General features: G+C 34.9%; 1 protein-coding gene across 1 annotated transcript in view; it reads left to right on the top strand.

Annotated features, from left to right (window-relative positions):
• The window catches only part of ralba (v-ral simian leukemia viral oncogene homolog Ba (ras related)), a 30,684-nt gene extending 15,754 nt beyond the window's left edge, over positions 1 to 14,930 (top strand). The window contains exons 2-5 of the mRNA XM_056465642.1: positions 6,250 to 6,421; positions 9,266 to 9,474; positions 9,609 to 9,786; positions 11,924 to 14,930. Of these exons, the coding sequence (XP_056321617.1) occupies positions 6,308 to 6,421; positions 9,266 to 9,474; positions 9,609 to 9,786; positions 11,924 to 12,046 (624 nt within the window). The 5' untranslated portion in view covers positions 6,250 to 6,307 and the 3' untranslated portion in view covers positions 12,047 to 14,930. The remainder of the gene's footprint in view (positions 1 to 6,249; positions 6,422 to 9,265; positions 9,475 to 9,608; positions 9,787 to 11,923) is intronic.
• Positions 14,931 to 17,473: the final 2,543 nt, after the last annotated feature.

Genomic DNA, 17,473 nt, shown 5'->3' with positions numbered 1-17,473 from the left:
TATGTTAGCCACGCCCATTACCTCAAAATCATGTAATCTGAGAATTTAACTGAAAACAAACAGGAAGTGCATTGTCAGATTTCAACTAAAGATTAAAGGGCATTGGGCAGTTTTTGCTTAATGACATGCACAGATGAATTGTTTACCACAAAACTAAAAATTAGACATTCCAAAAGTATACGTTTAATGTTATCAGATAACATTTTTTATTTTTAGAGACTTTAAAGGAAATATTTTTAAATGTGAATCCTTCAAAAATGATACAATTATCAATAAGTAAACTATACTGTTTTGGATTTTTATCTTTTATTGCTATTGAATGTCTTTTTATTGTTATAATTCATCATCGTCATTAATTTATTACTTTTTTTTCGGCTTAGTCCCTTTATTAATCAGGGGTCGCCACAGTGGAATGAACTGCCAACTTATCCAGCATATGTTTTACGCAGTGGATGCCCTTCCAGCTGCAACCCATCACTGGGAAACATCCATACACCCTTGTTCATACACATACACTACGGACTATTTTAGCTTACCCAATTCACTATAGCGCATGTCTTTGGACTTGTAAGGAAACCGGAGCACCCGGAGGAAACCCACACGAACACGGGGAAAACATGCAAACTCTACATAGAAATGCCAACTGACCCAGCTGGTGCTTGAACCAGCGACCTTCTTGCTGTAAGGCGATTGTGCTACCCACTACGCCACCGTGCTGCCCCATTAGTATTATTATTATTATTATTATTATTATTATTATTATTATTATTATAGAAAAGTTTTATTTGTAAAATGTTGTTAATTTGATCTGGTTTTGCCATGAAATAGCCAGAGAAGCTAATATGGCAATAAATTCAAAGCTCACTCTCTCTCAGAGCCACTGAGAACATTTTGGTGCCTTAAATTTTTTAAGCAAATGAGATGAATATTGGAAGAAGCGTTTGTAAATTTTTAGAAAATATAGGAAAGCTGTGACGTGGGAATGTATGGGGACCCATTCTCTGAATGTGTGCTCTACATTTAAACATTCTCACACACATACAATAATATAAATAAATAAAAGAGCAACTCCAAAAACTCCATATCTAAATGTATCCACTCACAGTCAAGAAGTTGTAACATTTTCCTCTATTATTGTCTGATTCAGATCATATACTGATGCTACTGGTAATTACTGGACATTTTTGGCTGTGTGAGATTAACGTATTTAGTATTTTTGGAGTGTCAGGAAAACATGTAAATTATCTGCCCTCATCTGAAAAGCAGCAGCTCATTTGCAATTAAAAGGACACACAAAAATGGCATGGCTAACAGCAAATTTGGGCACATTACACAAGCCATTATACATTATCTGTGTGGTATTTTGAGATTTCTCAGGCCCCTTCTGGGGACACCAGAAAGTTTTATTTTATATAGTTGTATACATATAAAATGAAAATGTGCACAAAATACCAGCTTTAAACCGCTTAAAATGAGAGACCGTGTGCTCTTCTCCCTCTACTCTAGTGAGACTCATTGGGCGACGCTCATCACTTTTAGTGGCACATCAGCTCCACAGACTCTACTCAGTGGGGTTTGGTGATGAACGAGTGTAGCAGAATGTGGACAGTACTTGGGGAATCCTAATGAATTCCACCAGCCGGGGGAGGAGGAGGCCTGTCATTAATATTTCAGAAACTGGTCGCCATCAGGCCGTACTTGTGCATATGTAGGTCATATCTGCCATCATGTTAGTTTGCCCAGCCACTGTTTAACCCTGCTTAACTGGCATTTTCTACAACAGCGATGACATTGTGCATGTGTTCCACTTTGTTGTACTGCCTCTTCATTTGGATTTTATCAGTCAAAGAGGCTCTATGTAGAGCTCAGAGAATTTATTGTTATTAGCGACACCGGTGGCTGTTAAGTGAACTGCAGGTAATAGTTTGTGCTACGCTCGTGCAAAACAAACTAAACGGCACTCAGTGCCTTATAGTACTCACAGCAAAAGTTCTTTTTCATTCTTTGGTACTGTCCACATTCTCCAAATGCTGTCCACAGTGCTAAGAGTGTCGTTTAGATTAGTGTTTCTCAACCACGCCTCCAACACTGCATGTTTTGGATGTCTCCTTTTTCTGTCACACCCATTACAGGTCTTTCAGTCTCTGCTAATGAGCTGATGATCAGGTGTGTTTGGTTAAAGACGCATGGAAAATGTACCGAGCTGGTGGTCCTCCAGGAACGTGGTTGAGAAACACTGGTTTAGATAAATGTATGAATATTTTGTGTGCATTTTTTCTCTCTATAACAAAATAAACATAACAGCAGTAAGAAAATGGCAGTTAATAAAGTATCTGATCATACCAATATTGATATATTTGCTCAAGCTCTCGGATTCAACGGCATGATGAGGTGAAGTTACGCTTATAGTTTTGATTATGAAGTATATTTGTGACTATACACAGTAAAGCTGTGGGATGTGATGTCTTTGCTAGGGTTGGGTTGATAGACTATGCTGAGCCGGCATCGCGATCTTCTGCCCCGCCCCCGTTGCAGCTGCAAACCGCTTACAAAAAATACACACTTAGGCCCCATTTACACTAATACGTCTTAGTTTTAAAATTTTAGAGCGAAAACGATCCACGTGAACACTGGCGTTTCACCTAGCATTTCTGAAAAGATCTCCTTCCACACTATACCACTGAAATCACATGACCATACAAACACACACGCGCACACACACTCACTGTCATGCGCTGCAGTGTACGTGGCCATCTGAACTCTAGCAGTCAGCGGGTGCTTTGAGCACAAAACCCCATAGAGCAGTGCACGTCGGACAGTTTATCAAGGATGTACCACTGGATCACATCTCACTACAGTTGTTAAATGTGATATTTAATTCATCTTGTCTCTATCTAACGACTCTTCAATCTTTTTCAATCTATCAGGTAACATGTCACAGCGTCAGTACACTGCTTTTATCTTTTGATTTCACGCTTACAACATTACTTAGCGGTGTTTCCTCTAGGATTTTTTCCAGCTGTGGCGGCAGGCCTTTTTTTACACAGATCTACCAACTACCTGTGGTGTTATTTCAATGACAAATGTCGTAAGCGCAGTATTATGAGTTGAGATAGCATTTATGTAATAGTCTACAGCTTGCAAATCTCTTTGGTTGCGCGCCAATTTCCTCTGCTCGTGCACAAAACTTCTTGCGCGCCCTCAAATACGCGCTGCTCAAGCGCAGACAGTGTTGCCAGATTGGGCGGTTTTGAATTTATTTTTGTGGGTAAAAAGTGACATATGCGGGTAGTGAAAATTTGGGCGGTTTTGCAACGGCGTGCCCGCCAGCCCCGGTCTGCCCTCATAAACCTGTTTTGATCTCCCAAAGAGATGCCATAGCCCCCGTTCTTCGCATACATATGCTTGGAACAGTGTATAAGCGCTTGTGATCTCGAAAGCTTTTGGGCTGGAAACAGTCAGCATCATCTGGCAACACTGAGCGCAGATCTTCTTGTGCCCTCTCAAATAAATGCTGCTGAAGTGCGATTTAGTGCGTTTATGTAGCGAGTAGGTCTCAAACATTTATTAGATTTGCTAGGAATATTAATGAATGTCTCCAATAGACCTACAGAGCGGTATTAATGCGTCCTGAAGTAAAGTGAAACAGCTATACGTTGTGTTTGCTGGCCTCACGCATCATGCACCTGCCAGTCAGCCAGTCAGTCAGCACGTAACCTTAAAGGGTTAAACAAATGTAGCACAGCACTACTACGGTAGGTTACAGATAACTTCACACGGTTATAATTCACTTACCCTTTAATACGCTTTGGTGCGATTATCACCCACTATTAAAAAAAATAGAATGTTTTGAATGAGAAGCTGTAATGTACCCGTGGCGGGATGAATTTTGGCGTGGCGGCCCGCCATGGAAGAATAAATGTAGCGGAAGCCATGTTTAGTAATTTTAGAGAGAACCTCAGATGCTGTTGGTTGGTTCCTGCTGGTTGTGCAACTTTTTTTACCAACTAAGTTTGTCGACACCATTATAGCGACACAGATCACTCTGCCTATTCATGCCTGAATCCTGCGGAAAAAGTGATTGACAGGTGGTAATTTGTGTGTAACTTATCTTTATGATTTGGTTATGGGTAAAACAAAGACCATGCGGGTCAGGTAGCTGATACGGTAGGCTGCTAATTAATTCACTGCCGCCTAAGATGACGATGCCCTCGTCCATCGCAGTGATTCACATTAGACATCGAACAATTCCAAATTGGTCGACGTCGCCCAACCGTAATCCTTGCTTTCCTTTGGCTTATTCCCTGCTTTATCAGGGGTCACTGCCAGGACTTGAACCAGTGACACTCTTGCTGTGACACAATCATGCTAACCCCTTAGCCACCTTGCCAAGCTTATCAGTCAAACTGACTAAAAATATTAAGTAGGGGTGTGACTAAATGCTTACCTCACAAGACGAGACACGAAATTGGGTTCATGAAAATGAGATTTTTACACTATTTTTAATACACGTGCTCCATCACAACTCACGAGACAACTTTTCTCCTCGAAGGGAAATCTCATCACGATTTAATCTCGTCACACCCCCTAATATTAAGTTTAATCTTGTAGAAAAAAAATGCTCAAAAAAAAACTTGTAGGTACATTGTGCTGTTTAAGTGTTCCCCTAATTTTTTTGAGAAGGTAATGGAGCTTCTGAAAAAAAAAATCTTTTTTTTCCATACTACCTATCTTCAAGATGAGTGTATAAGGAATTGGGAGAATCTGTGATGGCCATTGTAAAATAAGTCTTCGTTAGCATTTTTTTTTTTTTTTTTTTTTTTTTTGCGTCTTCCTGCATGATGCCCCAGTTTCCTATAGTGGCATTTTTTGGGACCGCCAGGAACAATAGCTGGAAGTAATGGGTCATGTTCCCCTTTCCTCTCAAGAAGGCTAGTCTGAAGAGCTATTCTGTGGGCTGCTTATTGTGCCCATATAGAGGTTTTATGAATCCCAACCCAATGCAAATTTAGCTCAGTTGTTTACATTTGAAATCTGATATGGTTTCATTCTCATTAATCTGCTGTGTTTCTCTGAATTAAATGCACTATATAAATATAGTACTTAATTTACACCTCTTCGTAATAAGTATCACTAATTAGTGCACATTATGTATCATATAAATTGTCCTTTATTTTATACATTAGGTAATTAGCAAGCTTCACTGCTTGGTACATATTTTGCATGATTTTGAATTGGCGTTTAAATGTGACGTACAAACAAGCATCGCTCTTTCAATATGAGTACTTCTTTAGTGATGTGTAATTTTCAATTTATTCATCATAAGTGGTTAGTGGTTGTGCACAGCTGTAGATGTTGTGGAGGGTGGAAAAGACCAGTGCTAGTCATCAATATAAATCCAGGGGTTTCCCCCAACAAAGTGTCACTTTCTTGTGTTTTCCCTGGCGTTACAAATCCCTCAAAGAGAAAGATTAAAATAAAAAACAAAAAGCTTCTCTTTAAAATGTAATGAAGTACAGTGTGATTTTAATGTTATTGTAAATCATTTTTGCATATGGTGCTTTTGTAAAATGTGATAATGAGTCTCTGGAGGAAATCTAACAAAAAAGTAATTTCCTCTTATTGGTGCTCAGAAGCAAACCTTTTTAAAATACAAAGATTTTGTGCTAATAATTGTAATATTTTTCTCTAAAATTTGCATCTATGGTAAATTAAGTGGAATTAATTTAAGAAATATGCCAGATGGATTACCAATAAAGTTAAAGCATAGAAAATGGCTATATAAATGCTATAAATAAAACATTGTAAAATATTTGGATCCTGTGTTGTTGTTGTTGTTGTTGTTGTTGTTTTTATTTTGTTGTTTTTTTATTTGGGATGCTTGAATGATTTTTTTTTCCCCATGTAATTGTTAGAAAAATTAATTGTGCTTTTTAATAATAAAAAAATAAGAATTATTAGTAATGTTTGTTTTTTAATTATTATTATTTTATTGTTATACCGCTTTAGTCTATATTCATTGTAATGATCTATATATATTTTTGAAAAATTTAAGAAATTCTTACCACTAGCATAAATAAAATAAGTACTTGCATTAATTCTTTAATTCTGGATGCAGGCAGGTAAATTTATTTTCATTTAATGATTTAAGAACCATTATCTAAATAAAGGTTTAAATGCACATCTGTCTTTGTGGTGTTTTTTTTTTTTTTTTTTCAGATTCTCCATAATAGTTTTGTTTGTCCGCAGGTGGTGGCAGCTCGTCTGTGGGCGTCTTGTGGTTTACCTGAGGAAGACTATTATAGACATGGCAGCCAATAAGAGCAAGGCTCAGAGCTCCCTCGCCCTACACAAGGTCATCATGGTGGGCAGTGGAGGCGTAGGAAAGTCTGCCCTCACACTTCAGTTCATGTACGATGAGGTAAGTCAGTAGTGTTTTTCAACACACATATAAGCAGTTTTGGATGGAACTTTATTTCATTAATCAAAAAATCAAAAAGAAAAGAAAGTGATGCTAGTCTTTAACTCTAGAATTGCCACAGAAGTAATTTAATTTGTAATTTAAAAGTTTTAAAAAGTTATTAAAATTAAATTAAAAGTCATTACTGTAGTGGCCACTTTTTTTCTTCAGTTTTGTAAAGTTTGTCCTTTAATGTGTTAATATGTTATTAAAATGACAAGGTTGAACAGTTGTGAGTATTTCTAGGGTGAATTCAGGTCAATTGGGACACTTTCTTTGTCATGGCAAAATGTGTCCCAGTTGACCTGAATTCACCCTACTCTAAATGGACAGGGCGGTCATATTGACCATATTCATTATAAAAGGCATTTTATTTTAGCATAGTGTTTCATACAGGTTTTTACTGTGAACTCAAGCTCATTATAGCAATATTTTTAATTTTACAACAAAATGATTAGAAGATTGATCTATTTTTAATTTTGTATAATTTTCTAAAATAGTTTGTGTAATCTATAATTGTCTACACATGTTCTGTGGTTGTCTGTGAATATATCTACTGTATTGTAAGTTAGTTCTGTCTTCTGATATTTCTTATACGATCAAAACCTGTTCATTCATGGATTTTTATTCCATGTTGGCTGTATAGGATTGCTAGAAAAAAAGTCTGTGTATTGAATTATTAAAAATAATTTTCGAAATTCAAAACATGATTTATTTTACTAAATTATTCTGCTTCAAGCTATGTTATTATCATTTAAGAGTAGTACTTTTTGATCGCACTTATTGTCAGCATTTTGAGATGTTTTTCCAAAATCAAACCCCAGCGATTTTTCACAGACGACGAGCGGTGAACCAACAGAATCACTAACTGATGTTAGATGGTGCTTAATGAACTCGCAAGTCATGAAAGAAAAGGGAAATAAACTCTGCATCAATCCTATTTGCACAATAACTCCCTCTTGCTGACATTATTGTAGCTGCTCTTGGGTTTATCATACAGCTCTTTGTGTTCAGACACCAATGAAAAAAGGAGCTCATCTTGCCTCCGTGGATCATCTTCACTGAATGAAAGTGAAACTGCTCGCCTAGTGCGTTTTACACTTAAATGCATCCAAGTGGTGTTTATTTTAACTTCAGCTGCTCCAGGTGTGCCAACAAAAGTGCCAGTCTCATCAGTGGAGCAGCTTTTGACGAATAAAAAAAAGAGCTAGAGGCTTCATTCTTCTGTGATTTAACTTTTATTAAAGTTTTATGTAGTTTTATGAATCTACTTTAGTAGACAGAGGGTCACTAGTGATCAACTAGGGGTCAGTTTGGGGTCATTAAACTATTTTTAAAGGGTCATGAAACCCCTCTTTTTAAGGTCAAGTCTACTTCAGAATTAAAAAAAATGCCACATGATGGGCATAGAGCGCTGTGAGCAAAGGGAGGAGTGGACGTGACCGAAAAGAGAAAGAGGAGAAAAACAGGAAGACGAACAGCTATCAGTTGCCTCAACAGCAAAATAATAATAATAAATCGGACTCGTGAGGAGACGCTTGATTTTATAGTTTACAAATTTAAAATGCAAAGAAATAAACAGCAAGTAATTTAATGCCCTGCTACATATAAGATCATGTTTAAATAAACACTATAAATAAGGAGGACTTCTCTCCTCCTGAATCCCTGGGTCTGAATACAGACACAGTGCAGTAGCTACAGCTGGGCCCTTTGCCTATCTATTCCAACCATTAGCCCTGGAGGATTCTAATCTGGAGGATTTTAAACATGGTTCACCCATGAATAGGCAATGTGTCTGAATGGTAAACAACTCAACTGATAAAAGACAAAGTCTGCCATTCTCGTAAAGCTCTTTCGACAAAAATGCTTGCTAAACATAAACAGCTTGGCTGTATCTGTAGCCTTGAAAGCATCATGGGAAAAGCCTTGCAACAAACCCTGTGGATCATGGAAACAAACACATACAACCCTTTGCAACCACCTCACAGCTTGGCAGGTCCGTCATCGGAAAGCACGTGCAGTCATGAATAATTAAGAAGCAGGGTCTTCTTATAGAATAAGAAAACTACGAAAAATAATGAGAAACTGACGCCTCATTACTGGATGGGCAAATAGCAATACGTCATCGAATTTGATCCCGTCCTAAAAAGGATTTTAAACCTGCAAGATGAAATTAGCTGAGAAAAGCTCAAAATTGTCCAGTTTTCCCCACAATTAAAGCTGACAGGTGCTAATGCTGTCTTAATTTATGCTCAACAAAACAAATCTGTTAAATCTCAAAAAAAGTACTTGAGGGGTTCTTGAACCTTTAAAAGAGGTCTATTCTGATCACCAAAGCTTCAGTTATTTGATTTATTTGAAGTTGTGATTTATATACAGTGGTTATAGAAAAATCATCATGTGAAAATCTATGCATTTGCTCACATTACACCTTGCTTTCAAAAGACCTTCGGGATAAAGTTGAAGAAAGGCACAGGCTCAGAGAAGGCTACATGTATATATGTGTGGATATCACATCACATCAATGGCACTGGACAATCTCTAGAGGCCTCGGGATGAGTACCCCAAGCTGGAAATAGAGAACAACGAAAATAATTAGTGTAGCTGCTGTTCATAGTGTATTTAAACAAGAGATATTAAACATGCATTGAATTGAATAGCCTGAATGATAAGAATTGCTGCTATGGCCATTCTAGACGTTATAGAATAATGATAATTGTGCTTGTAAGGTGCTTTTGTTCTGTGTTTTGTCATGGTTGAATTACTTTACCATTGATTTATAATTGCTTGTCTTCTGTTCCTTAGTTTGTGGAAGATTATGAGCCCACAAAGGCCGACAGCTACAGGAAGAAAGTGGTGTTGGATGGAGAGGAGGTGCAGATTGACATTTTGGACACAGCTGGTCAGGAAGACTACGCTGCCATCCGGGACAATTATTTCCGAAGCGGAGAGGGCTTCCTCTTGGTCTTCTCCATAACAGAGCACGAGTCTTTCACGGCCACAGCAGAATTCAGGTCAGTGGTATCGCACTGTTCCGGCTATTTCAACTGTAAGCTAGTATAATCAGAAAATTGGATCTCCTATTGTGATCTAGAATAGTCGGAAAATGGGATCACTCAGCATTAAATGTGTCTGTGTGTGTTTACAGGGAGCAGATCCTGCGGGTTAAAGCCGAAGAGGATAAGATTCCGCTGCTTTTGGTTGGAAATAAGTCGGACCTTGAGGATCGGAGGCAGGTTTCTGTAGACGAAGCGAGGGGGAAGGCTGAAGAATGGGCTGTGCAGTATGTGGAGACTTCTGCCAAAACACGAGCCAATGTGGACAAGGTATTATTTATTACTGTTATTGCTTGTTTTGAGATGTTTTATTTAATTTAATCTATTTTAAATGTTGTTTTGATTTTTTTTCTCTCATATTTAGTAGTATAGAAGCACATTGCTCCTCTACACACATTTTTGTAGGATGCATGTTGCTAAATCCAGTTTTAGATAATTTTCTGTGTAGCAGTGATCTGACTGAAACGTTCATTTAATCGATGTTTGCAACTGCCAATATTTGCATGACTAGAGCTGCTGTTGCAGAAATTATTTCTAGTTTTTTCTCTTTAAAGTAAGGGTTCACTCAAATGAAAACCGTGTTTTTATTTATGCACCATCATGTTCAATATCTATTTGCTTAATTTATATTTAATACTAAATGCATTGATGCAGGCTAAACAAGTAGTGATAGAAAACACCTTTTAATATAACCCATCACATCCTGAATAACTTCCACAACTTCTTCCTTCGTCATTGTATTGTATTTTTTAAATGATATTTTACAGGAAAGCCTAAATGCTTTAATACATGTGATTTGAATGACACGAGAGGCGATCTCTCTGTGATCGTTACAAATTCAGGATTAATCTACCAGAAATACCAAATGTATTAATCCGCAGGCCATGTGTGTTCCGAACTGTGGGTTGTGAACCGTACAAATCCATTACACCCCTAATATTGAAAATGCTCTTAACACAGAGAATTCAGAAGTAATGTATAACTAAACAGGAGAATTGGTTTATATAGTTCTACTATAATCCTGCAATATGTTTGCTTGGTAATAATAGAGAGATTTGTTTTGTTGTTGTTGAGTTTTTATCATATATTATTGCAAAAATTCTGATTATATTTGTATTATTTAGAATTGTTTTTGCCATGAAGATGGCAGTGAAGCTGACATGACATTACGTAAAACCAAGAGAGTGGTGGAAAAAAACAATGACATCTGCTATGACTGTAGGCTATTTTAGCGGTAATGTTTGAGCATATCAACTCATTTACACTGACATCACGGAATCAGTAACTGGAACAGCATTCAGACAGGTAATTCCTACAGATTCGAACAGGGCAAAACAAATCACCTAGATGATCGGTACATTTATAGCTATGGATATGAGAGACCTTAATCGGTAGTGGAAATTTTGGGTTTTAAGAAAATGTTAAATGTAATGAGCCCCGTTACATTATTCCTTCATAAGCCCATTTCAGGCAGATAAACTGTCTGAAGAAAAGGTGGACACTCTTCTTTCTGAAAATAAAAAAATACTTGAAAATAGATTGAAATTGAGTTCCATATAAAAAAATGTATTGTTCTTTTTTTTTTAATTTGTTTAACTACAACAACATTACATTTATTTTTTATAAGCAGCTTTATGGTTTTGAGTATAAAGAAGGATTTGTTTTATTTGATGCTAAGCAGAAACCCCGGAAGTATAGCTCTATCACTGTTTAAAGTAAAAGAAAAAAAATCAAGATCATACTTTTATGATGTTAGTTTTAATACATTAAAAAACTTAAATCAGAGAAAACCTCTGGCTTTTTTCTTTTTTTGCTGTATCGAAAACATACCGAACTGACACCACTGTGTCGTATCGTACCGTTACACCCCTAATATATATATATATATATATATATATATATATATATATATATATATATATATATATATATATATATATATATATATATATATATATATATATATATATATATATATATATATATATATATATATATATACACACATACACACACACACACACACTCTCTCTCTCTCACTTAAATTCAAACTTGCTTTATTGTCATGACAAATGTTACATATGTATTGCTAAAGCATTTGTGATCTTTACATTGAACAGAACATATGAAAAAATGACATTATTAGTAGTGGTAAAAAAACCGAACAAACAAAAAAGAATAATTAACAATATATTTGAAAGTCAACATTTTAGGATAAAACGACAATAATAATAAATTATAATTACATTATATTTAACAGTCAACTTTTTATGATTCAGATAACAAGAAAATACTCTCTCTCTCATTCTCTCTTTTGTCTAATGAAAATGTTTTCTTTCTATTGGATATTTACATTTTTTTATTATTTAGTTTTAATAATCTTTTAATAATCTCTGTTTTTCCAAAGGTATTTTTTGATCTTATGAGGGAAGTCCGAGCTAAAAAGATGTCAGAAAATAAGGACAAAAATGGAAAGGGAAAAAATAAGAAGAATAAGAAGAGCTTCAAAGAGCGATGCTGTTTACTTTGAACAACACTTGGACTTTTCCTAACCAAATCCTTTCGCAACTCTGTGGAAAACTCCATCAGAGGCCCCTTTTTTCTTTATTAAAATCAAAACTTGACTGGTACAATGTTGTACAGGCCAAGGTAAGCATTTCATTCACTCAATCCATTTTAGGTAAGTTGACTAAGATTGAATGGTATGCATACTTTTTAACAGACGATGACCACTATATGGCTACTGGTTCAAGATTGTGGCACTTTAGGATTTTTGTCAAATGTAGTTGGCCACTGTGCGCCAAACACTAACGTCATTCTTCTGTGATTTAACTTTTCGTTACTGTTTTTTTTTTTAATGTAGGAATCCACTTTAGCAGACAGTGTTAGGCTAGTGATCAAAAGTTTGGGGTCAGTAAAATGTTTTTAAAAGCGGTCTACTCTAATAACCAAAGCTGCAATTATTTGATCAGAAACACTATTAAAATGTTCATTCATTAATTTACTTTTCAGCTTAGTCCCTTTATTAATTAGGGGTCACCACAGCTGAATGAACCACCAACTTATCCAGCATATGTTCGAGCCAAAACCCAACACTGGGAAACACCCATACACTCATTCGCACACATACACTACAGCTAGTTTAGTTTATTCAATTCACCTATACTGCATGTCTTTGGACTTGTGCAAACTCCACACAAAATGCCAACTGACTTAGTCGGGGCTCAAAACAGCAACCTGCTTGCTGTGAGGCGATCGTGCTACCCACTGCGCCACTGTGACGCCCTCAATTAAAATGTTGAAGTTGTGAATTATAATTTCACATATAATTGTAGAAGTATTTTTGAATTCAATTCATTCAGAAATTTTATGAGTAATTGTATTTGTTCCTGTGATTCAAAGCAGAATTTTCAGCATCATTACTCCAGTATTCACAGGGTGTCTGTGGGGTCTTAATGTCTTAAAATTCAAAAACTAAATTTCAGGCCTTAAAGACTTAAATTCACAGAAATTTTGACTTGTAGGTCTTAAATATTTGTAAACAGGTTTTAATTTTCTTTTGTCCATATAAAGCTACCCAATCAGGCCAACATGCATCCAATCACCAACAATCCATCTAAATAGAACTTTTAACAAAACTCTATTTATAACTCTACTAATATAGTTTAATTATCTTCATTACAATAATGTTGGTTTAAAAGTTCTTTGTATATTTAGTATAGTCTAAAAATGGTAAGGACACTGACCTAGACAGACTCTTGTGCGTACATTTAGTTTATTATAGATTTGAAAGATTTGTATGTGAAATGTGTATGCATACAACTAGGGTTTGCTTGTTTTGACAATTTATTTAGAACTCGTGCCTAAGAAATAACGTATAATATAATATATAATTTAAAAGTCCTGTGTAAGTCTGAGATTCATTTTATAATGGTCTTAAAAAGGTCTTAAATTTGACTTGTGAAACCTGCAGAAACCATGATTTGTTTTCATGTGATCCCTCAGAATTTGTAGTATCATAATCCATTGTTCTTTTATAATGAATTAATATTGGTACTCAGTCATTAATAATGATTCATATATTTATCAGTTAATCATTCCCCCCACTTTCAGAATCAGAATCTTTATTGTCATTGTATAAAATACAACAAAAGTTGGGTTCGCCCTTCTTTTCAGTGCAAGTTTTACTTGCCTAAATCAACATTGATAGAAGCAAGACGGAATAAATAATAAAAACGTAAAAGATAACAATAGCAATAGTATTGAAGATAATATAATATAATAATATTGTCCATAGAAACTGCGCTTTATACATTTATCTTTTTAGCATTCTTAAAAAAGTTTAAAATAACAGCATTTATTAAAAAATAAATTAATACAAAAATTGAGTTATCTGTTCTTCCTTAAGAATCAGAATTGGTTTTATTACCAAGTGTGCTTTACACACACAAGGAATTTGTTTTGGCTAGTGACAAGTGACGACACGAAAATAAATATGAGAAAGGACAACAAACATTAGACAGAGATGCAAGTACTTTACAGAAGTAATTTAACTACATTTTAATGGTACTATTGAATGGTACTGTATCATGGCTTAACAAAAATATGAAGCACCCCAACATTTTTCAACACCAATAGTAATAATAAATGAATGTTTCTTGAACAATAGATTATCTAATTAGAATTACATTGTAATATTTAGACATTTTTACATTTTATATTGTATTTTGGATCAAATAAATGCAGAATAGACTTCTTTTAAAAACATTGAATATTCAGATTGATCCCAAACTTTTGACCGGTCCATACGCTCTTTGTATTGCACGCCATTGAAGTATTTTTGTGTTAGATCTAATCATTTTATTTCAACACCTCTTGAGACCATCATTGTATAGAAAGCAAGAAGTAATTTTGTAGATCAAGAGTAAGTGGTAGTACCGTAGTTTTCAACTATGAATGACTCCATTGAAAAGCACACACGGTATCGAGGACAGTGTTGAAACAAGGACTAATAGCGCCATCTGCTGGTTGAAAATCTATCTTTCAGGAAGTCCTCATGCCTGACATAAGTGACTAAACGGCTGTGAACTGATCTGCCTTTATGCTTTCGCGTTTTCTTGAAATATTTTTGTACATTTTGCGCCACTGTCGAATGGGAAGAATGTATTTTGTGTGAAAATGTGCCAACGAGCTTCATGACTAAACAAACGGCTTTGCATCATTTTCAGACTGAACACGTTTGATTTTTGTGTTTGTTTCGAGAGTTTTACACCAGTACTTGAAACCTGCTCTTTTATATACAAATCTCACCTAACATAGACTGCGATTTCTATTGTAGTTTTTTCCCCCCTGGCTTTTAGAAGAACAAAAACTTCTCAAGTATGTTGCCAAATAAACATTATTTTCTTCCTTTGTATCTTTGTTCTTCACTTCTAAGATTCACTGAATTTGATGGAAATCCAGCCAGAGAAATGAACCTTATGAACTATGCATACAAATATGTATTCACCCTCTGTTATTAGCATTTTAAATTTTATTCAAAGGTAATTATTGGTAATAATAATAATGTCAGTTTTACTATTATTATTATTATTATTATTATTATTATTATTATTATTATTATTATTATTATTATTAAACATTTATTGATGTTTTAATACTATTTTTGTTTTTCATAATATAATTAGCTTATTTGTAATTGCATTGTATAAATAATAATAATAATTAGTATTATATAATATAATTAATAATTATATTAATATTTATTATTATAGTTAAGTTTAGTAGTAATTATTATTTTTGTTATTCTACTACAGTTATTTTTTTTAAATTGTATTTATATTTTTATGTAATATTGACTTAAATATTTGCATTATTATCATCATTAAACAATTTGCCTTGTGAGAAATTTGCTTATCGTATGTACAAAATTAACAAAGGGTGTCACAATATGAAAGAATGAACATAGTTTCATCTTATGAAACGTTTAAATTTTATGCGATCACTAAATACATTGTTTACTGTATTACTTTTACATAATTTATGAGTGCACATTACACCCTATTCTAAGGATGCAGACAGAAGCAGCATTGAAAGTGCATTATTTATATATAATTTGATTTAGCATTTTTTTATTGTTATGTCGGAGCAGTAAACATTAGTTTTTGAAAAGTGTTTTATATTTTATAAATATTTATAATACATTTTAATAAAAAATTCACCTTGAAGTAAAGTGAGATATGATCCAAGTGCTGTTATTGCCAATCAGACAGAACTGTTGTATAAATGATTAATATCACACGAGTAGCAGTGCGATATAGCTGTACATCGGCACTCGTTGGAGGTGTGCATTGGCCACAGGCAGAGTGCCTTAGTGTCCCACCAGTGACGATATACAGCCATATCCCACTGCTACGCGTGTGATATTGCGTTTATACAACATTTTGACGGCATAATCGTATATATAAAAAAAGAAAATCAAATGCAGTCTAAAAATCCTGTTGTATGAGGAACTACTTTCTTCAGCCATTCATTCACGCCTGAAGCTGATGTCTGAACAGTAGAAACCATTGCTAATTTCACCAACGTCACTTTAGTGCGTCATCTTGTGGCAGAACGTCAACCGTCTTAACTTTTCTCAATGACAGGCTGATGGATGCTGAAGCGCTGTATCTGAGGAATAATAAATATTTAAAATAGGCTTTATCTTTATAAATAAACTGCATAGATGCAATCTAAACAACGACATTCTCACCTAAAAAAAAGCCTCAAAATTACATTATGTTCCAACAGCTGCAATATTTGTCGAACTGTAGTGAGTCTATTGATCTGCTCTCACTCCGGGTGGAGTAATACACAAGGGTGAGAAGGCTGTACGAGTGCTGTTATTGCAGAATATTGCACCACTATCAGCCAATCAGATTACAGAACCAGACAGAACTGTTGTATAGATGAATAAATAAACATATGGTTATTTTATATACATGATATCATGCAAATAAAATCATATATGAATGAGTAAATTTCTGAGTATATACTTTAAAATGTAAAAAAATAGTAGTCGTTTACATGTCGTCAATATATATGAACTATTAATTGCTTGAATTTGCAGAAATGGTACTATATTGTGATATATCATTATCAGGATATGAGATCTATCAAACCTAGGCAAACAGATTTACATTTATTTAAAAATGTCAGATCAGATAATCAAATGTTTGCTTGTGTATAAAGCTCTAAGTCATCAGTAGGTGCTCTGTGTTTTCTCTGTAACAGTACAGTATCTTTCAGTGTGTTTTCAGCTCTACAGAAGAACAAAGACTGCTCTGTTAAAGCAAACCGCTGCTGCTAATCATTCTGTGGCACTGGAGGGCAGTGTTTCTCTTCTGCATTCACACACTGCTGCAACATCAGCCTGTTTCTGAGTATTATTGATCAGGGCCAGCCAGCCCCATCAACCATTTCCATTGCAGGCCACTTCATACACATACAAGCCCTTTATTCATCTTGCCCAATAACTACCGTAATGGAGACCACAATTAGGGTTATGTGTGATTATATGAGATCTTCTGTAATTAAGAAGCACTAAAGACCAAGCATTTTGCACTGGTGTGTATTAGCAGTCTGGAGCTTTCTATGCTTTTCTGTTTAGTTCTACATCCGCTCAAGTTATTAGAGTACAATCAATGGAAAGAGAGAGAAAAGCTGGAAGGTTTGGCATTAACATTTTTTATTAACAAATAATCTTAAAAGATGAAGGTTGCCTTCAAGCCTTCAAGCATTTATTATCGATTTTATATAGTTGAAGCCCCCTGCTTATTTTTTCCCTAATTTTTGTTTAACGGAGAGAAGATTTTTTTCAACACATTTCTAAACATAATAGTTTTAATAACTCCTCTCTAATAACTGAATTATTTTATCTTCGTCATGATGACAGTAAATAATATTTGACTAGATA

The sequence above is a fragment of the Danio aesculapii genome, chromosome 9 (genome assembly GCF_903798145.1).
Source record: "Danio aesculapii chromosome 9, fDanAes4.1, whole genome shotgun sequence".
In the NCBI taxonomy this organism is placed as follows: Eukaryota; Metazoa; Chordata; class Actinopteri; order Cypriniformes; family Danionidae; genus Danio; species Danio aesculapii.
This window is presented reverse-complemented; position numbering and strand designations above follow the sequence as displayed.